At 47.1% G+C, this 23,311-nt stretch overlaps 1 protein-coding gene across 1 annotated transcript; it reads right to left on the reverse strand.

Moving 5' to 3' along the window:
• Window positions 1-2,821: 2,821 nt before the first annotated feature.
• On the reverse strand, window positions 2,822-22,268 carry RFTN2 (raftlin family member 2; the record flags this gene model as incomplete). Its single annotated transcript, XM_015416024.1, has 8 exons — window positions 21,779-22,268; window positions 16,363-16,546; window positions 13,222-13,333; window positions 10,591-10,909; window positions 8,672-8,875; window positions 5,556-5,677; window positions 4,524-4,627; window positions 2,822-2,897 (listed from the first exon to the last, which is right to left on the reverse strand). Coding segments are annotated over exons 1-8 (1,260 nt in total), but the record flags the coding sequence as incomplete, so codon positions are not given.
• Window positions 22,269-23,311: the final 1,043 nt, after the last annotated feature.

The following is a 23,311-nucleotide window of genomic DNA, read 5'->3' on the forward strand; positions in this document are numbered from 1 at the left end:
GCTGATTTCTCCACACTGTTGCCTAAAGGTCCTGCCTTACCCATGGGTAGCCCTAAATAGCAGGGCACCCCACTTCTGACCTGAACCAGAGACCCACAAAGTCAGGCCAAGGAAGGAAACACAGAGCTAGTCAAAAGTTCTGAAAAAGGGTGTAATTTCAGGTGGCACAAGGCAGCCCACCGAGGCAACCTCCAACCTCCCCCTCCACCCAGCAGAGGTGTGCATAAAGAATAACAATGGGTTCCTCCAGGTACAGTATCTACATTTCTAAAGACTATTCAGAGGCCACCTGGCACATAGCTCCTCTGTCTCCAAACCCTCAAGTAACCCTTTCGTGTGACTGCTATGTCCATGTGGGAATCCCTTATTTCCACCACTGTCTTTCCTGCTCCATCCCTTAGGATACTGAGATAAACCAACCAAACATTCAAAAGTTTAGCCATCCTTCCTGAAGCTAATCTGGGACCCATCTCCCACCTTTTGTATAAACCCGCCTTGGCAGGACCATCAGTGGTCATCAAACCCATTCAGCTAGCTCCAGTAGAGCCATCCAGCACCTCGGTCGGGCTGTCAACTCCCGACTCTTGAAGGTGTGCCTCTGTCACCAGCACAAACCGTCAAGAGCCTGGGTGCGACTCTGGACTCCTCCTTGTCTATGGAGGCCCAGGTTGCGAAGGTTGCCAGGCTGGCGTTTCTCCAACTGTGCCAGGTTAGGCAACTGGCTCCCTACCTGTCTCACCCCGACCTAGCCATGGTGATCCATGCAACGCTCACCTCCAGGATAGACCACTGTAATTCGCTCTACATGGGCCTACCCTTGCACCTGACCCAGAAGCTCCAACTGATCTAGAATGCAGCCACACAGGTCCTTACTGGAACCCCCCCCGGACAGCACACATCCAAACAGTGTTACGCGAGCTGCACTGGCTTCCAGTGGAGCACCGGATCAGGTTCAAGGTCTTGGTTTTGATCTTTAAGGCCCTTAACTGTCAGGGACCTACATACCTTCGGGACCAGCTCTCTCAGTATGCCCCTGGAAAAGTGTTTTGCTCAGAAAATAAGAACTTCCTAGTGGTCCATGGCCCGAGAAAGATCCGTCTGTCCTCGACCAGGACCAGGGTTTTTTCGGCCCTGGCCCCCACCTGGTGGAACTCTCTGCCGGAAGACATCCGTGCCCTGCGGGAGCTATTACCTTTCCACAGGGCATGTAAGGCAGAGGTGTTCCGCCAGGCATTTGCTTGAGGCAGCAGTGTGGGAGGACAGTATGACATCTGCACTCTCATACATTTCCCCATCCCTGACAACCCCTCCCCCCAAGGATGCTAGGGGAGCTGATTTTTCCGCCATCTGGTATATCTATTCTGTCTCTATATATTGATCTGTTTTTATTGGTTTAAATGTTGCTTTAAACCAAGGATTTTGTTATCGCTCTGTTGTAGGCCGCCCTGAGCCGTACCTGTAGGGAAGGGCGGCCTAGCAAATCTAATTTAATAAATACAATAAATAAATACATAAGTAGAGAGCCAGTTTGGGGTAGTGGTTAAGACGAGCAGGACCTCCTTCTCCCCCTCCCAGCACTCCTTTGTGGCGCTGAGCGAACAAGCACTTTTTAAGGAGAATTCCCCCGATGAACATCCGACCATAAGTCCCGTCAACACACCTGTGACTCAACACATGCCGGGCGTCTTGCGGAATTATGCCCTCGGCTGCTTGCTTTTTGACCTGTGGCCCTCCTGCCTGCACAACTGTGCCGGCCAGGACAGAAACTGGACAACGGCTACTGCTGTGTCCCCCCCCCCCCCCCCCCCCCACACCTGGCAGTTTTCTGTCTCCTGAAATAATTTCCAACTTCAGTATCCCACGAGAGAAAAAACACTGGGGTAAAATGGCGGGAAGGGAATTTGGGCAAAAGAAAGTTTCAGTGCCTTTCTTCCTGTACCTTTTCAGAGCTCAAAATGGCCCCCACCCTCCCACTCTAGAGCAATTTGGCAGCAACCAATGCTCGCTCTAAGCCGTGGAGTCTTGTGAGCAAAAATTCTACTTTGTGAGCTACTGGCATTAAAGCTGTGAGGGAGGGATTTGGCTGCCTCATCAATTAGTTTGCTCTGGAGCCATTCTTCCTGAGCTAAGACAAAAATGTGTGAGCTGGAGGCTAAAAAACTGTGAGCTAGCTTACACTAAGGGAACACTGGCAGCAACCCAGTTCTAATGAACAGGTCTCCCCTTTGCACCTCAGAAGCCTCAGTGGGCCCGACAGCGCTCATTACATCACCCTTCTCAGTTATGGCCAAAATAAACAATTGCTTATAGGAGGGGAAACCTTTGACATTTTACACCCGCTGCTGTTTTCATACTGGATGTTAATTGCTTTCCCAGCATGATAGCTCTGAGCTGTAAACTTCTCTGCAACTAGAACCTAAGGGGAACAGGGTTTTTTGTTGTTGTTGTTATTTTACCACAAACTGTATTTTACAAAAATCTTGCTTCTGGCATAAGCGATCTCTGCGGACTATTCCAAAAGTAAGCGAGCCCTCCTGTAGCCGCTTGAGCCAGAGGGTGTATGAGCTGAAGTTCACTGGGCAGTATAGGAGACGAGGATTTTGCTTTTAAAGAGCGGGGAAAGCATCACAAGGGAAGAGAGTGGTTGTTGCGCCCCTGGAGGCAACACTCGACGTTCCAGCTGTTTGCTGCAGCACATTAAAATGAAATCAGCCACACGCTCCACATTAGCAAAAGGGCCAGGCTCAACATTCTGTTTGAACAGCGAGATACGAGAATAAGAATAACGAAATAACAGAGTCATGATTTATTGAGGCCTGACTTGAGACCTTTGGTCAAACGAGTCGATCACTAAAGGAAAAGAATACATCAACGAAAAAATCCCAGTCCAGTAGCACCTTAGAGAGAGAGGAGAGGAGAGATTGGATTTATACCCCGCCCTTCACTTGGGAGTCTCAGAGCGGCTTACAAACTCCTTTCCCTCCCCATCCCCACAACAGACACCCTGTGAGGTGAGTGGGGCTGAGAGAACTCTGACACAAACTGCTCTTTTTTCAAGGACAGCTGTGCCAGAGCTTGTGACTCACCCAAGGTCACATCAGCAGGTGCAAGTGGAGGAGTGGGGAATCAAACCTGGTTCTCCCAGATTAGAGTCCGCACACTTAACCACGACACCAAACTGGCTAGAGACCAAGATGATTTTTTTTGGGGGGGGGGTGAACTTTTGGGAGTCAAAGCTCCCTTTGTCAAATTTGCTTTGACTCTCCAAACCTCATACCCCCCCCCCAAAGTCTTGTTGGCCCCTAAGGGGCTACTGGGCTGGAATCGAGCTCTTTCTACGGCAGACCGACAGGTCTGCCCTCTGGAACATTCTATTTGACAGGCACATTCTCTGCGGCTTGCAAAGGACAGAAACGCCTGCTCGAGTAACGGTGTTCGGTGTCCAAAGCATTGTACCTTCTATTCACTAATGGCCCAGATTCAGTAAAAGACTTCAGACCCCTGGCTAAACTTTAAAACGGAAAAGAGCTGAATGGGGTACGGCAATCTGTAACACTACAAATGTGTCTTGCCAACTTCAAATTAAGGACAAGGGGATCAGAATAATAAGGGGACAAAATTCTGGGGGGCCTGGTCACCTGGGGGGGGGGGCACGAACCCAGGCAAGTTGTGGGATTTGCTTCTGTAAGTTGTTTGAGTTGGGTATAGGCAGTGGTGGTGGGGTTGGGGGAACCTTTTGTCTGTCAGTCTGTGGAGTAGGGCTGTCAGACCCCCTGGTGGAGGCAGGGCCCTGTACCGCAGCCACTGGTCAGCTGGCAGGCAGGGGGACTTAGAAAGAGAAAGGCCTAGACTTTGCTGCCGCCACACAGGAAGTGATGTTGTCATGCCAATGACGTCCGGGCAACGCTCTGGTATTTGGGTAAAAATTCTATGGCTGAAGCCAATTTGACCATAGAATCTTTGCCCAAATACCAGAGTGTTGCCCAGACGTCACTGGTGTGATGATGTCACTTCCTGTATGATGCCGGCGACGAGGCCTGGGCCTTTCTCTTTCTCCTGGTAAGTCCCCCCCATCCCCCGCCAGTTGCCAGGCAACCCAACTGTCATGGCTCTCAGCTGTCCTGTGTGTTCCTTAAAGCGAATGAGGATGCCAGTCAGCACAGATGCAAGATTTTGCCTTTGCTTAACTTCAGTAGAAGAAGAAGAAGAAGAAGATGGATTTATACCCCGCCCTTCACTACCCGAAGGTGTCTCAGAGTGGCTTACAAACTCCTTTCCCTTCCCCTCCCCACAAGAGACACCCTGTGAGGTAGGTGGGGCTGAGAGAGCTCTCCCGAGAACTGCCCTTGAGAGAACAGCTCTGAGAGAACTTGCAACTGACCCAAGGTCACACCAGCAGCTGCATGTGGAGAAGCGGAGAATCAAACCTAGGTCTCCCAGATTAGAGTCCACACATTTAACCACTACACCAAATTAACACACCGCTGCATTCTCCTCTGGAACCGCACGTTGTTTCCACTCACCTGTCCAGTCGGATGATCGGAGTAGGCAATACACATGTTAAAAGCCAGCCAAACTCAGCCAACGTGTGCAACAGAGGACCATAATCTGTTTTGATCTCACTGCCCTGTATTCAGAAACAAAGAGATGGGTTACTTCTTGAGAGTCTGAACCTGCATTTCCCCATGCAAAATAGCCGGTTGAAGTATCTGCTATATGACTGATCTTGGACTTGCATGCTATGTCTCCTGCCCGACATAACCAAGACGAGAGGAGATCTCCTGTGGTTTCCTAGGAGTTCAAATGAGGCAGAATTTGGGAGGGGGGGAAAATAGGGTTGAGGACGGTGAGCTGAGGTTGTTAATGCTTTCTTCTGCAGTATTTGCACGGGGGTTAGGGCGGTATATCAAATCGAAGTAATAAATAAATAAATAAATATATTTCCCCGATTTGCATTGCCCGCGACTGAATAAAAGGGATGTACGTAACAAGTTCTCATTACTGGCTTTGACGGCTTTATTGGACTGAACCAGACAAGAAAATTGTCTGTGTGGAGCAATAAAATGTTATTTTCTTACTGCAGGATATTAGATCACGCACAAAATTGTTAGTGTGTGGGACAACTATTCACCCAGAACAAAGTTTGAGTCCAGTGGAATCTTGAAGACCAATAAAGTTTAATTCTCTGGGTATAAGCTTTTGCGTACATGCACACAACAGTTTATACCCAGAATGCATCTGAAGAAGCATGCATGCAACAAAAGCTTATGCCCAGAATTAAACTTTGTGGGTCTTAAAGGTGCCACTGGACTCCAACTTTGTTCTGTTGCTGTAGACCAACATGGCTACCCACCGGAAATTGTTCACCCAGTTAAAAGTTTCCTCTGAAGCGGCCATAGTGCTTTCACGGCTATTTTTGCTGCTGAAGAGGCAAGCCTTTCAAAATGCAAACGGCAAATGGCCTCTTCAGCAGTGGGAGTGAACACAGGGTCCTTAAAGCACCCTGTGAGATTAGGGCACCTTGACTAGAAACAAAACATAAACAGGAAGTTTACCTCAATGACAGTCCACTGTTCTACGACTATTGTATCATTTCCTTTCCTGTTGGAACCTGGGACTCCCGAGCCTTCCTCTTCATATATAAACAAGCCTTCTAACGATTTGGATAGGTGATCAACTGGGCATAGTGGAAGAAAATAAAACAAATGGCAGAAACATTAAACATTTAGCAACTGCAAACTTCTGAGTTCAAATTAAGATTCCCCCCCCAATAATCTCTAGTTCCAGCTCCTACCAAACTAGCAATTCGAAAGCAAGAAATTGCAAGTAGATAAATAGGTACCACTTCGGTGGGAAGGTAACAGTGTTCCGTGCGCCTTGGTGTTTAGTCATGCCGGCCACATGACCACGGAAACGTCTTCGGACAGCGCTGGCTCTTCGGCTTTGAAACGGAGATGAGCACCGCAACCCTAGCGTCGGATTCGACTGGCTTTCGAGCAAGGGAACCTTTACCTTTACCTTCTACCCAATAAGTTTAGCCCACCTCTTATTTTATGACTGTCTACAGGGACTGCCCAAGAATCAGACATTTCTAAAAACTAGAAACTTTCCACTGATCTCCATCCTCAGCTTCGGGGAAAGGCCCACAAGCTACAAAAAAACAGAACACACCACATGTCCCTCTGCCACAGGGGAAACCCAGCTTCCTTAAGGCTCTGGAGTTCCCTATGAGGAAAGGTTAAAGTGCTTAGGGCTCTTTAGCTTGGAGAAATGACGACTGAGGGGTGACATGATTGTTTATAAGATTATGCATGGGATAGAGCAGGTAGAGAAATAGGTACTTTTCTCCCTTTCTCACAAGACAAGGACTCGTGGGCACTCCATGAAATTGCTGAGCGGTCGGGTTAGAACAGATAAAAGGAAGAGAACAGAAATCCATCAGCCTTACGAAGAAACTTGCGTAAGGTACCTGAAGAAGTGAGCAGTGACTCAGGAAAGCTCCTCCCCTGCCACAAATTTGGTTAGTCTTTCAGGTGCTCCTGGACTCTTGCTCTTTTCTGCTGCTACAGACAGACTAACACCCATCTTGAGCTGTCTCCATGGAAGGCACCACATTAGCCAAACAGAACAGAAATCCATCAGCCTTACGAAGAAACTTGCGTAAGGTACCTGAAGAAGTGAGCAGTGACTCACGAAAGTTCATCCCCTGGCACAAATTTGGTTAGTCTTTCAGGTGCGCCTGAGTCCGGGACTCTTACTGGACTTTCGACCTTTTCTGGTGCTGGATTTGGTGTTTGATGTGAGTGTCATTAGAGTAGCAAAGGTGGGGGGAAGCAGAGATCCCTCCACAGCAGAAGGAAGCCTGCCAGATCTTGTATGTCAGTAGGAACCCTTTCTGAATTGGTTTCCAAACTGTCCACATGCCTGAAGCTCTGCTCCAGCATACACTGCCCATTTCGTTTCCCCAGATATACAAGAAGGATAATACCCGTGTTTACACAAAAGGAAAACAGCCCTTAGTGTAAGATGACCCCCCCAAAATGTTATTTATATATATATATAGATGACCTCCTATTTGGCAGTGCAACTGGGAAAAAAAGCCTCCTCTCCCTTTCGGGTAAGGAGTAATACTTGTGATCGTATTCCACCCCCTAGAAAATCTGATGTTTCTCCTATACTTATCTCCTAACTAGGAATAAAGCCCGTTGTGGAAATAAATACAACGAGATCTAGAAAGAGGCTCTGGGGGAGTGCTCTGGCTTTGGGCAAACAGTGTCAATTTGCTGTGGTGACCTCAGCAGGGTATGACAGAGTCCACTGTTTTCTCCAGAGGAACTGATCTCTGCTACCTGAAGAGCAGTTGTAATTTTGAGTGATCTGTAGCCCTCACCTGGAGATTGGCAACAATTGTTACCCAGGACGAAATGGCTGGTTTGGAGGGTGGAGTCTATGGCATTCTACCTGTCTGAGGTCCCACCCCTCTGCAAACCCCACCCTCTCCAGGCTCCACCCCTCAAATTCCCAGGAATTTGCCAGGCTGGAGTTGGCAACCCCATCTCCTTCCCAGGAGCAATTTTAAATTGCTGTGGTTGAGCTACGAACGATAACTGTTAACTACTCTTTATGACCTCTTGTTTTTGCTTCCTTTTCATACCCCTTTTTGACTATGGCATTCTTTGTACACTTTACTTCATCCCAGACCCTAAAATCTTGACAATTACCTGTTGTTTTCTTCTGGCTGTACCCTATTGATGGAATTCTTTGCCCCTGGATATATTGCACTCACCCCTCCACAGGGGGTAGCTGGGGATGTTTATTTGGTCAGAAACATGTCCCCTTGACTGACAAGCAATGCTCCCTCTAAGCTGTGGAGTCTTGTGAGCAAAAATTCAACTTTGTGAGCTACCGGCATTAAAGTTGTGAGCGAGCCATTTGACTGCTGCATAAATGAGTTGGCTCTGGAGCCCTCCTTCCTGAGCTAGGACAAAAATGTGTGAGCCGGAGGCTAAAAACTTAGCTGGCTCACGCTAACTCATCTTAGAGGGAACACTGCTGTCATGATCTGTGCTGTGCCACCAGAGGCCTACTAGGCCCAGGGAGCCTGGCTAGCAGTAGGTGAGGCTGGGCCTACAACTCCCAGAAGCCCGAGAGGTTTTGAAGCCAAAATTGACCAATAGGAAAAGAGGAGGGCTTGGAATAAAAAGATCTGGAGCAGCAGAAAAAGGGAGGTCTAAAGGCCTGGGAAGGTGCTCTGGGCCTTCTCAGAGGAGCCTGGAACCAGAGTGGTGGCAGCGTCAGGTGACACCCCACCTGAGCCGTGACAACTGCTGACAAGGCCTCTCAGCCCTCCATAAGATAAAGGGGAGTACAGTCTATTTGGCAAAGGGTGTGCCTCAGAGCGGAGTGGGGGGTCAGAGTCTGAGCGATTTTTGCCACCTAATCCCTTAGTAGAAATACAAATTTTAAGCAGGAAAAATATTTCTTGTTGCAGCATCGAAATATCTGCGTGTGCCTCTGCCCTCCCAGTCCTGATCACTCATTTCTCCTGTTATACAACAGTGACTCAGTAGCATGGCCTGCCTCGTTTCCGAGCTCCTTTAGCGTTCTGAATGAAATCATACTTTCCACCCCATTTCCCAGGAGCACAGAGGGGTGATGTTGTGACCCTCACCTTTAGAAGCCTCCCAGTATACAAACGAGTCGATTAACGACAGTCCTTGTTTGTAATAATACGTGGTTAATTCTAGCCAATCGGCATCCAGAGTACTAATCACGGGGCCTTTCCTTGTCACTTTGAGAGATAAAACACCGTCGTGATACGTCCAGCAGGTAGAATCATCCTCAAACACGTTGAAGACAGTATACAGTTTGTTATCTGAGGAAAGACAGCGGGGACAGAAATCAGTCTGGAAAATGGTATATTTAAGGAACTGGATAAGAACATAAGAGAATCCATGTTGGATCAGGCCAATGGCCCATTCGGTCCAACACTCTGTGTCACACAGTGGCCAAAACTCTGGGGCCATCAGGAGTGTGCGCGCGCGCGCACACACACACATGTTGCTAATGATCAAAGCTTGCAGTGCCAGTGTCATTGGGTCCTACCATGCATTCGGTACACTTAACATGTCCCCCCATATTATGAGATCATGTGACTCTCCCATTTTTCACAGTGGCCAACAACACAGCAGAGAACCCCCAATTGCCGGGCAATATCAAAAACGGGGCTTCACAGCTGCTTGTCAGTTTCAAAAAGTAGTCCTGTCAGTTTCAACACTGGTTTCCCCCCCTTTGCCTGGGATCCTTTGTGCTCCCTTTCAGGAACTAATGCTAAAATGCATGAGCAAGACCTGAACCATGAAGATTTAAATGGGAGGTACTTGCTGGACGCTACTGTGCAACTGCAATAGGGCAATTGCATAATTTTTTTAAAAAAACTTTGTATGCCACCACCACCCCCACGTCACAAGTGAAGTTCCCACCCCGATTGAGAAAAGTGTGTTTCTTAAACTGTAGCTGCAGAATAAGTACACCGGAGGGAAAAGAATGGTGCGTCAGATGGACGGAGAATCTGAAGTCAAGCTTAAAGGCTTACTGCTTGAAAAATCTGCAGTCAGCTGCGTGTGCATGTTGGATCAGGCCAATGGCCCATCTGATCCAACACTCTTTGTCACGCAGTGGCCAAACCCAGGGGCCATCAGGAGGTCCACCAGTGGGGCCAAAACTCCAGAAGCCCTTCCACTGTTGCCCTCCCCAAGCACCAAGAAGACAGAGCATCACTGCCCCAGACATAACAACATAAGAGAAGCCATGTTGGATCAGGCCAGGGGTCATTTCCTGCAGGAGCGCGCAGGAGCGGAGCTCTGGCAGTAAAAAGCCCAGGGGGCAGGCACGTGCAACAAGCCCCACCCCCTGCTCCCAGCAGTCAGAGCAAGAAGCAGCCAGGTAAGTTGCAGAGCCCCCCCCCCCAGCTCAAAATAGTCCAGTGGCACCTTTAAGACCAAGTTTTATTCAGGTACAAGCTCTCCCTCCTCTGCGAGGACAGATCTGCATCCTTCTGACACACTTCCGGTGACGTCAGGGGGTGTGGCATATGCAAATAAGTTATGCTAATGAGTTATGCTAATGAGCGCCTGGACCTCTTTTTCTACGAAATGACCCCTGGATCAGGCCAATGGCCCATCTGATCCAACACTCTGTGTCACACAGTGGCCAAAACCCAGGTGCCATCAGGAGGTCCACCAGCAGGGCCAGAACTCCAGAAGCCCTCCCACTGTTGCCCCCCAAGCACCAAGAATACAGAGCCTCACTGCCCCAGACATAGTGTTCCATCTATACTGATGGACCTCTGCTCCATATGTTTATCCAGCCCCCTCTTGAAGCCGTCTATGCTTGTAGCCACCACCACTTCCTGCAGCAGTATAAGGCAGCGTCATGCATGACTCTAAAAGCACTGGCCAGTTCTGAACATGTTTAGATGGCAATGCCCCTTGCAAAATAATTGCTTTCTAAAAACTGGGTGGTGGTGGTGGTGCAGTTTGAAACAGTTACTCAATCCGTGTGGAATACGTAGCCAGTATTCTTACATACCTTCTCCTTTCCTTAATTTCATAGGCCCAGGGCTGCCTTCTCTTCCATCTTGAAAGTCAGAATCGGGACACGGTCGGCTGTCGGGATGAATTTCTTCTTCGATCCCACTCTCGGAGGACTGACCGCTCAGCGTCCCTCCGTTCCAGTTCTTGAGGTTTTCGTCGGAGCCGGGTCTCTGCTGTTCCTGGCTCCTCCTGCGCGGTGTCGGATCAGGCTCCATGCTTCCATCTGGGCTGGTGCCATTGCAGACTTGAGACTGAGGGCTTGGCTGTGTTATAAAGCCCACAAACTTCATCCCTCTCTTGGCAGCATCATTGATCTAAGTTGTTGACAGAAAGTGACGCTTTAATGGGGTGGACTTTGAAGTTGTGGACGAATGGTATGGCAAGGGCTACTTTGTATGTGTGCACTGGTCTATGGCCACAGAGAAAAATGTGTACGCTGGCGTGTAAAGCCAGCACATCTATATTTTGCCCTAAGCGCAACGTTGCTGCCTTACTGCAGCTTTCTAAAATATTGGCATCCAGTAAAACAGACACGTGGTTTTTGGCTTATGTTTTAATATTAGGGTTTTTAACAGCAACCCACCTTGAACAGGACTCTGAAGAGTTGGCACGGAAATATTCTGAATAAATGAACAGATAAATATTTGCAGTTTTTTCACTTCCCGGTTCTGGAAACTTTCAACTAAGCAAAGAAGCAATTGGGAGAAAACAGCACCGCCTTGACACTTGAGATATGGAGCGCTTTAAATTTTAACAGATTTTGAGTCCAGTGCCTACTACAACATCTTCATTAAGCTGCACGCTAATTTGCCGTTCATCAACGTAGAGGCATCTGCCTATATATATGAACCAATTAAGATGTGGCCAAAGTTAGGGATAACAGAGTAACTGTAAGCCGCTCAGAGACCCCCTAGGGGGTTCGAGCAGGGTAGAAGCCAAAAGTAATAATTAATAAATAAATAATAAAACCGTTAAATTCCACTTCAATGTACCTGAGGAAGTGTGCATGGACACGGAAGCTCATACCTTGAATAAACTTTTGTTGGTCTGAAAGCTGCCACTGGACTCAAAATTTGTTCCTTTAATGCACGACACCAGAGGTCTAGAAATTAAAACTTATCCAAGTGACACCTGAGAAAAAGCATCTAAAAAGGCCACTCACCTGCGGCTGATCCTATGCTAGCATTTGTGTATAGGGAAAGTGTTTGGGTTAGCTCCAAAGCAGATCTTGTGTGAGTTGGGAGGCCCTCCAAGTGTCTTACAAGCAAGGGGATGATTCCAACGCCCCCCTCCCGAAACCCTCTCCCACATATAAGCATGCAACAAACCGACAGTTTCAAATGAACAGCCCGATCCCAGTCCAGTAGCACGGCACCTGACAGACCAACAAGATATTTGGGGTAGAAGCCTCCCAGAGTCAAAGCTCCAGTTATCTGATGACGGGGGGCACTGGCTCTCCAAAGCCCTTGTTGGTCTCTCAGGTGCCACCTTTTGAAACAAGCTTAAAACGAAGCAGCAAAAACCCGCAAGCTGACGTCTCTCCCTACAGATCTCACACAATTCAACCTTGAACTGTACGTCCATCGGGGCCAGTCTAGATGTGACGGCATCCTCATGCCCACTACAGGGATACTGCTGATGTTTCAAAGTGGTTTTTGTTATGTACGAGACTTAAGGCAGCAGCTCTAATAAGTGATTCAGCTTTATTTAGCAAGGTAGGGACGAACACAAACAGGAGAGCGACAGGCTCTCTTTTAAACTATGCGGGCTGACATAGCCACGCCCCTGTGTAACAGTAATAACCAATCAAAACAGTAACGTAACAGCCAATAGGTTCATTTCCCTCCAGGGCTCTTCTAGTGTCCTGATTGGTCTTCTACGCAGAGAAGCCAATCAGGTTTCGCTATTTACAATACCAGAGATGGACAGGAGTGTAAGTCAAGCTCAGCTATTTATGTATAGGCAATACATAACAGTTTTTAAAAAGTCACAAGGGCCTGATCCTGATTGGGGCAGCAGCACAGCTGGCTTGAGGCTCTTGAGAGCCAGTTTGGTGTCGTGGTTAGGACCGCGGACTCTAATCTGGGAGAACCGGGTTTGATTCCCCAGTCCTCCTCCACTTGCAGCTGCTGGTGTGACCTTGGGTCAGTCACAAGTTCTCTCAGAGCTGTTCTCTCAAGGGCAGTCCTTGAAAGAGCTCTCTCAGCCCCACCTCCCTCATAGGGTGTCTGTCTGTTATGGGGGGGGGAAGGGAAAGGAGTTTGTAAGCCGCTCTGAGTCTCCTTCGGGTAGTCAGGGGTGGGGTATATATCCAATCTCTTCTCCGGTAGAAGGTGCCCACTGTACAGGGTTGCCAACCTCCAGGTGGGGCCTGGGGATCTGCTTTTACAATTGGCCTCTGGACTACAGAGATCAGTTTCCCTGGAGAAAATGGCTGCTCTAGAAGGTGGACTCTGTGGCCTTCTACCCTGCTGAGGTCCCTCCCCTCTCCAAACCCCGCCCTCCCCAGGCTCCACCCCCAAAATCTCCAGGCATTTCCCAACCTAGACTTGGCAACTCTACGACACCTCACATCAAATTTCTGTACACAACAAACTCGATTGAAGGAATTGCAAGAACGGCCTACCTTCTCTAACAGACCCTTCACCTCCTCGTTTGTGAGGGTTTCGTACGCCAAAGGACACTCCTCGATCACAAGCTTGGGTTGCCTGTGTGCTCTGGATGCTGAATGCTTCGGGCTGGAACATAGAACGAAAGTGTCCTGTTGAAGTCTGCTGCTACTGTGCACACAGCCCTGGCACGGGCAACTGGTTTCTTTCCGGCCTTTGCAAATCCTGTTCTTTGGATAACCTTCCCGTCAGTTTGGATTGCAAATTCCTCTGATGAACCATGTAATACACAACAGAACTACCAACTGGGAGAAGCAGGTGGCTTACCTGCAACAGAGAGCCAGTTTGGTGTAGTGGTGAAGTGTGCGGACTCTAATCTGGGAGACCCGGGTTTGATTCCCCACTCCTCCACTTGCACCTGCCGGATGATCTTGAGCAAGCCATAACTCTGGCACAGCTGTTCTTGAAAAAGAGCAGTTTCTGTCAAGAGTTCTCTCAGCCCGACCTACCTCGCAGGGTGTCTGTTGTGGGGAGGGGAAGGGAAAGGAGTTTGTAAGCCGCTCTGAGACACCTTCTGGTAGTGAAGGGCCATGGGGTATAAATCCAATCTCCTCCTCCTCCTCTTTGAGTGGTCACAAACTCATAGAATCATAGAGTTGGGAACTCCAGGGCCATCTAGTCCAACCCCCTGCACAATGCTCGGAATTCACAGCTACTTCCCCCCTCCACACCCCCAGTGACCCCTGCTCCACGCCCAGAAGATGACAAAAACCCTCCAGGATCCCCGGCCAAACTGGCCTGGAGAAAAACTGCTTCCTGACCCCAAAGTGGCGATCAGCATTTCCCTGGGCGTGTAAGAGAGGGCCAGAAGAACTAAGCACTGAGGCAGCCCTTCCTGCCCTCCCTTCTCATGATCTGCCTAAGTTCACAGAATCCGCATTGCTGTCAGACGGCCATCGAGCCTCTGCTTGAAAACCTCCAGAGAAGGAGAGCCCGCCACCTCCCGAGGAAGCCTGTTCCACTGAACCTCTATCACTGTCAGGAGGTTCTTCCTAATGTTTAGGCGAAAACTCTTTCGATTTGATTTAAACCTGTTGGTTCTGGTCCGAGCTTCTGGGGCAACAGAAAACAACTCCTTACCATCTTAACACTTCCCCTTCCTATCCATTTTCAGCTCGAAAATATTGCCCCCACACTGGTTTTTTCACCTGCTGGCGGAATAACGAAGGGGAAATAGAGGGACTCCATATTATTCCCCCAGTGCGTATGAAGGAAAAAAACCCCAGTTTGGTCAGGGAGATTCTGAGCTGGGGAAATACAAAAGCACTAAGGGTTAGTCTCTCTCTGCGAGCCTTTCTTCCGTGCTTGCAGCTTCGAGTTAAAAAGGCAAACCAGCCACAACATGAGAGAAAGACTCAGGGGTCAGAGGTCCCCAGCCTTTTAGAGCAGGGGGTGTCAAACGTAAGGCCCGGGGGCCGGAATAGGCCCGTCCAGGGCTCCCATGTGGCCGGCAAGCAACTGTTGCAAGGGAGAGAGTACCGGGGGGGGGAGTGGGCAGAGCCACTCCACTGTGGCTTCAGCATGGCAGAAGAACCTCGTCTGCAGCAGTCAAGCAGCGTGGGAGCGTCTGCCCAGTACAGCACCGTGCCTCTCCAGTCCGCCTAATGTGGGTTTTCCTCTGCAACCTCCCCTTCCAGCCCATGGGGCCCTGCAGTGAGGACACACCAACTTGGAGCTTACCAGCTGCTGTCCTTTATACAGTTTCTGTCTCCAGTACCTGGCATTATGTTTTATGGCTCACACATGTCCCGGCCCAACAAAGTGACATTTATGTCAGATCCGGCCCTCGTAACAAATGAGTTTGACACCTCTGTTCCAGAGCCTGCAGGCATCTTTGGAATCTTAACCCGGTGTGGTGGGCGCAGCGGCCACAAAATGGCCACTACAAAATGGCTGCCACAGGAGGTGGAGCTGGCCTGGCTTTACTTCAGTCACACGGTGAAGATTCTTGTGCTGTGTGTGGTGGTGGCAGCTGCTGACAAACAATGTTTAAAAAAAAATCTGCACAGCCAATCCAATCTCCAGTAGCCACTCAAACCCTTGCTGCACAAAAGCCCTACTTGGCCCCACCGACTCCCTGAAAATCAGGGCTATTTTTGGGCAGGAACGCACAGGAACGGAATTCCGGCTGGCTCCGGAGTTGGCCACGCCCAGCAGGAACTCATTAGCATAATAGGCCACACCCAACAGCAGAAACTCATTAGGATTGGCTACATTAGGGGTGTGTGGCCTAACATGCAAAGGAGTTCCTGCTACAAAAAAAGGCCCTGGGTTTTGACAACAAACAAGGTAAACAGAATAAGAAGCAAAAGGTGGGCGTGGCTGGATGAGCACACTTCTGGTAACATGGGGGTGCGGCCTAATGTGCTAATGAGCTGTGCTGTCAGGGGTGTGGCCCAATACGCTAATGAGTTCCTGCTGTTGGGTGTGGCCTATTACACGTTACCAGAAGTGTGGTCATCCAGCCACACCCACCTTTTGCTTCTTATTCTGTTTACTTTGTTGTCAAAACCCAGGGCCTTTTTTTGCAGCAGGAACTCCTTTGCATGTTAGGCCACACACCCCTAATGTAGCCAATCCTAATGAGTTTCTGCTGTTGGGTGTGGCCTATTATGCTAACGAGTTCCTGCTGGGCGTGGCCAACTCAGGAGCCAGTCGGAACTCTGTTCCTGTGTGTTCCTGCCCAAAAATAGCCCTGGACAAGTTCATGGGCTTGTTGCAGAAAAAGGCCATTTTCTCCCCCTTTGGAACAACCACCACCAAACTCAATTAGATGACAGGCCTAGGAGTAAAAGTGTGCAGTAAAAGTGTACATTTGTTACACTTCCATACGTTTGAATCTGGGCTCCTCTGTTGGACTGCTTCTTATTTTATACTTTGGTTTGTACAAAAACGAAGCTTTGGCTCTCGAAAGCGTATCCCCTGAAAATCTTTCTGGTCTCTAGGGTGCTACTGGGTTCGAATCTGGCTCTCCTATTGTGGACAAAACGTGGCTACCTTCTGAAAATAAATCCCACCCACTCAGATTAATTTCAAATTAAGTTAAGAATTACTCAACAAACGTTGCTGTAATTTAAGGAATTATTTGTAACGTGTACCTTAATTTGAGACGCCACAGGACAACTCTGTATAAATGACTTGCTGGGAAGTGCTTTCTTCGTCCAGCTGATAGTAAAACGGGGTGAATGGCTCCTACCACATAACCTTTAGTGTAATAATCCTCTACCTTTTTTGCAATATCCAGCACAGAGCTGATCTTGATAACATCTGGATTCGAGGAACCTAAAAGGGAGTGAAAGTAGAGGACACGTTGACATCAGTTCCTTAGGCACTCCTTTTATATATAAAAATAAGCTCCTCTGTCGCTTACTCAATGGTATAACCACATACGGAAACATTTTATAATGCAAAAAATTTCGTTCAATTTGACAAATGTGTCACTGGAAAATTATTTCTAAAAAGTTGTGGCAATATGTTATAAGCTATATGTTAGAAAAATAAATTATTCCAGACTATCCACAGTATAAAAAATTATGTATTTCTGAGATATACATCTGTATTTAAAGCTGGTTACGTTGCTTTTTGTTAAACTGGGATTATATTTGTATTGGATTAAGCTATGTTATTCATAAATGATGTTGTAACATTTTAAAAATTGTTAATAAAAAAAATAAAAATAAGCTAAGCTGAAACATGCTCGGTACGAGTTGGCTGTAGGCGTCCTGCTAACAGGAAACTTCTTAAAACCACATCGGTGTGTTGCACGTGCCTCTCTATCATGTCCCTGAAGGCCAAGCGACACATAATGTTTTGTAATAAGTCGGGTTTCGGCTTGGAAAATGGTGCAGGGCAAGTAGGATTGCCAATCTCCAGGTGGTAGCTGGAGACACCCCCCCCCCAGAATTACAACTGGTCTCCGGGTTACAAAGATCAGTTCCCCTGGAGAAAATGGCTGCTCTGGAAGGGGGACTCTATGGTATTATACCCCACTGAGGTCCCTCCTGTCCCCAAACCCCGCTCTTCTGAGGCTCCACCCCCCAAATCGCCAGGTATTTCCCAACCCAGAGCTGGCAACCGTAGGGGTGGGGGAGAGAGAGCAGCGCCTCCTTGATCTCATGCTGCGGTCTCGAGCCAAACTGGGCCCCTGCAGGCTTTTGAAATGCCATTCCCTGCAGCTGCTGAGTTGCGGCACGAAACTTGTAGTTTGGCCCTGACACAATCATAAGGGTTAGTGGCCACAGCAAAAACAGGTACAGCTACAAAGTTCTGAAAATTGGAATAGAGGTTATTATGATCCAGGCCAAGTATGTTAGACTACTGCAACGCAATCTGAGTGGGAGTGCCTTTGAGCAGTCCTTGGATTCTCAAAGTACTCCGTCTTTCTGTGTTCTACCTCTGAGGATGCCAGTCACAGCTACTAGCGAAACGTCAGGTCCTACAATGCCAAGACCACGGCCACACAACCCGGAAAATCTACAACAGCTAAAGTCCTTGGATTCGTTAGAGGGTCCAAAAAAGGGCTGCTTCACTACCGACAAGTGTTCTTATTGGCTTCCAGACCAGGTGTGTTTCTAGGCTCAGTTCAAAGTGCTCGCTTTGCGCCATTTCTCCGATTTCCCAGAAGACCACCAGGATCATTCAGTGTCCCTGTGGACTAAAAACTGGAATGGATATATTTGTTGTTATTTTTTTTTAATTTAAATTGTTTTTTTTTTTATTTCTACCCCGCCCTCCCGGGGTTGTTTTTCTTTTATTGCTGCTTTATTGCTGTTTTATTGTTGTAGTTATTGTCATTGCTGCTGCTGACAAAACTAAAGCAAATTTAGAGAAAAATCAACTCTGCACCAAGACAGACAAATATATTGGGCACGTACATGCAAATACTTATTTCATATACATTTTGCCTCTCCTAGGCATGGAATTGGGCAAAGGGCTACACAAAGCACCGAAACCTCGCCTCTTTTTATTCATGGTATTTTGATTCCGTGTTCTCTCCGCTATGGAAGTCAGATAATACTGGCCTGGCCCCACTGGTGGACCTCCTGATGGCACCTGGTATTTCTGGCCCCTTTGTGACAGAGTGTTGGACTGGATGGGCCTTTGGCCTGATCCAACATTGGCGTCTCTTATGTTCTTATGTCTGGGGCTAGCTCAATCCCATCAGCTCTCGGAAGCTAAGCAGGGTTGGCTCTGACTAGTACTTCGATGGGAAGACCTCCAAGGAATACCAGGGCTGTGACACAGAGGCAGGCAATGGCAAACCACCTCTGCATGTCTCTTCCCTTAAAACCAAGTCTAGATCGATACCTAGGGGTGCATAACACTAAAAGAGCAAGAACTTTTGGCTGCCAGACAATCTTAGGATCTCCCGGCTGTACTACACACACTGCCATATGATAATAATAATAATTGTTAATTATTCCTTACCCTTGAGGAAAGCTCTAGAGAGCATTCCTCCATTGGAGGAAAAGGCCACATAAGCTGGAGGAGGGCTTCTTAGAGTGGAAGAAAGATTCCAACTATGCTTAGCGGAGGGTAGGATTGGGTAGAATCCACCCTAGTATATAATACAATGTACTGTGCTTTTGTGTCCTGTTATATCCACGTGGCTGGCGAAGACTCTTGAGAGTCCCTCGGACTGCAGGGAGATCAAATCAGTCAATCCTAAAAGAAATCAACCCTGACTGTTCCCTGGAAGGCCAGAGACTGAAGCTGAAGCTCAAAGACTTTGGCCACCAAATGAGAAGGGAGAAGACCTTGATGCTGGGAAAGACTGAAGGTCAAAGAAGAAGGGGACGGCAAAGGATGAGATGGTTAGACAGTGTAATAGATGCAATGAACATGAAATTGAGCAAACTCCGGAGCACGATGGAAGACAGGAGGGCCTGGCGTGATGTGGTCCATGGGGTCGCAAAGAGTTGGACTCGACTGTGCAACTGAGCAACAGAATATCCACATATATCCCAATTATATATTAACATGAGAATATGCTACAATATAGTAATTTCCTCCCATCACTCATCAAGTTAATGTGAAATCATGTTACCTTCTCACATTAACAGAGATTGGGCATATCACACTATTAAGGTATAGAAGAAACCTCAATGGAACATGAATGTGCAGTATGCTGATCATTCTAATTACAAGCCTGTCCTGTTTTAGTACAGTACTTATATGTAGGCACCACAGTGACACTGTTCTACTCACAGGTGCCAATCCTAGCTTCATGAATTTACTAATGGGCAGACTGCAAGATTTGTTGAGACATCAAACCGATATGAAGGATGAGGTGTACCGCTGGCTGTACTGGCGTGTCACAACTGCAACTGTGTTCTGGAACTTCAGGCTTGTTCGCCCCACAATACACTACCGCAAACATTACAGACTGGAATGTTGCGATGCTAATTGCTATAATCCAATGCAAACTTTCTTGAGAGCAGGACTTAACTTTTGGAACAGATATGCATAAGATCAGTTTGCAAAACAATGGACGGCCTTGTAAGGTCACTGAGATGTACAGATCCTGATAAAACTACCGAAAGACAGCACATTTGAATATGATGGCCAAGTATATTCAAGCGCCTATTCAGTACGGTTTGGGAAACTATTTCGGTTAAGTTATTACAGACGTCAGGTTAGGTCCTATGTACTTTCAGCAGAGGGGAGATTACAGAATGGAACTTGCCCACCACACCCTGCCTCTGAAGACCACTTGACCTTTAAAAAAAAATACTCCCTAGGTGAATCCAACCCTCTGTCTTCTTTATACTATGGCATAGGCGTCTACAATGATATTAAGAAACATTCTGTCTCTTTCCCTTGAGTTGCTAAGCATCTGTTTTAGTGCTTGCAACAACAACAAAAATTCCACCCACCCCCCAGAAATTTTCTCCATCAAAATCCTTTCAGGTGCTTTTACGTACTCTATTGAAAGTTTGCCTCCTTACTTGGTCTTCGATTAGGCCAGGTCTTCGATTAGGAGCCACCACGGACTACATAATTGATAACATCTGAACAGTTAACATCTGAACTGTTAAGGCCCTCTTTGTTAACCTGAATAACAACAGCCAGCGTAATTCGACCCTATGGGACGCTACTGTCATCAGCATTTTATGTTTTTATCTTTCTATATGTATTTATGATTGCCACTTGTTGCATACTACGTTATTGCATTGTTTCAATGCATCTGTGTTTTAACGTACTTTAACCTACCGTAAGCCACCCTGAGCCTGCTACGCAAGGAGGACAGGATATAAATCAAATAAATAAACAGCCAAACGAAAAGCAATGCAATTAAATTCAGTTGCACGGATGGCAAGTCCTAGCTCAGGCACATACTGTCTGCGTGCGCATTTGGCAACCCAGCCTGAGATCTGATAGGATGTTGCTGCTACCACTTCACACAGAGATGTTTTGCTTGGTCCACAAAAGAAATAAATGAACTCACAGAATGATAAGCTGTATAAGTGGGTACCAATGCTCCCTCTAAGCTGTGGAGTCTTGTGAGCAAAAATTTCACTTTGTGAGCTGCTGGCATTAAAGTTGTGAGCGAGCCATTTGGCTGCTGCATACATTAGTTTGCTCTGGAGCCCCATCCTTCATGACCTAAGACAAAATTAAATATGATTAAATATGTGAACCGCTTCAGAGCCCTCAGGGGGTGAGTGGTATACAAATGGAAGGATAAATAAATAAATAAAAATAAATAAAATCTGTGAGCTGGAGGCTAAAAAACTGTGAGCTGGCTCACTCTAACTCAGCTTAGAGGGAACACTGGTGGGTACCGCATTCAAAGGCAGCATTCAGTACCCTGCACATTAAAAAGTCATTTGTGCACACAGATTCTGATGGTAATAGAGATTCATATTATCTGTCCCCCGAAACAACACGTTTTGGAATTCATTTTTAGTAGCAGCTACCTCAATGAATTGATGTACAGTTCTATTCCGAGAAGTTTTAGTGAAGCTTGCATTACGAAATGTCCCAGTCCCTGAAGCACCTAAGGCAGAACAGAGCTGTGTCATCCCTGTGGGAAGAAATCTCGGGTGGTTTGTGTTTTTGACATTTTGGAACAGGGAGTCGCTTGCTTGGAAACAAGACACTGCCGAAGAATGAAGTTGCTCCACAGGACACGGCCTCCCCCTCTAACTGTACCAATTTCAGTATTACTTCCAGGAATAATGTTAGAAAGCTATTGAATAAAGATTACAAGCCGAAAAGGTAGTTTCGAACTGACCTCTTCAGAAAACTTTTTGAAGGGTTGTTATTCGGTCTGCTCTCCCTTTAGCTGTCTCCAAAAGTTTGTGCTTCTTCACGGAGGCACTGACTTGTCCATGTTTATATGCGCAGAGCGCGCACACAACTACCGTATTCAGACAGAGTCATGACTAACCTATTTCTAAACTGATGTATTATAATTGATTCCCCCCATATTTAATCATAAGAGACACAATGAACAAGAAAGCCTTCCTTCCCCGTAAACTTTCACAGATTTTTGACACAGTCGAGACGTACCTTCCAATGTAAAATCTAGCAATATGTACTCGTAAGCACAGTCTGTCTTTGTTTCTACTTGAGGTCTCTTCAGTGTTGAAAATATCTTTCCCGGGCTGCTGTCATCCGGATCTTCGAGTTTCCTTAGTCCGCACCCCATGGCAAAGTCTGCAAAAAAAAAGAGGAGTAAAGGTGCAGAAACAGGGGCGAGAGGCAGGAATGGAGAGTGCTGGAAAATCCTCTTTCTCCGGCTGGAGAAAAATGTTACCAAAAATCTGTTTTAGATTTTGTTTGCTTTCAGCCATAAAGCCGAAGGGGGGGGAACGACATTTAGCCCCCGAATTAGAAAATGAGGGGATCTCCTATCCATTTTATATCCCGGCCCAGAGAGTGAATCCAGGCTCCCAACTCAACGAGCGTGGTGCTTCTTTAACAGGAACGTAGCAAGAGCTACAAACTTAGCTGAGATTTTCCATGCCACGTCAATTCACAGCCGGCCCCCTGAGCAGTGTTCTGTTGCAAAGGGCACCAATGAGGGCTTTGTCTGTTCCTCTTGCCTGAGCAACCGTGATGTAAGAAAAGAACTGAAATAAAAAGTTACCGCAAAGAGAAAAAAACTTCAGTCCAATTACTTACAGTCAGAAGGCCAGTGCCGGCGCGGTTGCAAAGAAAGGGAGGGAAAGATAAGAAGAAGTTAGTCCAAGAATGGGAATAGAGAGCCTCTCGACATGGGTTTGAGACAAAAAAAAAAAAAAACATTTCCAGAAAGGAAGTCAACTTCGAGAGGAAATTGCTTCTGGCATCTCAAAGGGGAGCAAAGTAAATGAAAAGCAGTTTGGAGTCTATTTTGAATGTGAGGGGTATGGCTCCGACTTCCTTTGCAGGAGACAGCTGGGAAATTGCACAGCTCTGGAGCAGCGAGGGAACTTTTTTTGGCTAGAAAACCGTATTTGGCAAAGACAACTTAATCGGCATAAACAAACGCTTCCCTGCTCTTGATAGCTTGTATTTGAAAATAATGAGACATACTTCGTGGCAAACCAGAGCGAAGAATCTGATTCAAATAATCTCTCTCCTCCTCCTCCTCCTTTTTCTTCTGTTCTCTAAACTGCACTTAAAGCAGTTCTTAAAACTTCTGCTTGGGGGTTTGCGATGATGATCAAAGCAGTGGACTTTCAACTATTGACTTCTCTATTTCTTCAGTACGTGCAATCAAAGTAAGTCACGGTGTTATCAACAGCTTTCAACTCCAAAGCAAGATGCTGCATTACCCGAGGCCCTCTACATTGGTAGCTGGAACTGACCTCACGTCTACAAACAAATCTGCTGCTATTACCGTGTTTCCCCGAAAATAAGACACTGTCTTATATTTATTTTTTCTCAAGAAGACACACTAGGGCTTATACCACAAATGCATAGAAATCCTGCTAGGGCTTATTTTTGGGGTAGGTCTTATTTTCAGGGAAACAGGGTACCTTAACGCTGACTGATCCAAAAGTGGAATCTTTATTCAGCTTTAAAGCATGACAAAATATATTTATGGATTGCCAAATG

This window comes from Gekko japonicus, unplaced genomic scaffold, assembly GCF_001447785.1.
Source record: "Gekko japonicus isolate JY-2015 unplaced genomic scaffold, Gekko_japonicus_V1.1 scaffold2436, whole genome shotgun sequence".
Lineage (NCBI taxonomy): Eukaryota > Metazoa > Chordata > Lepidosauria > Squamata > Gekkonidae > Gekko > Gekko japonicus.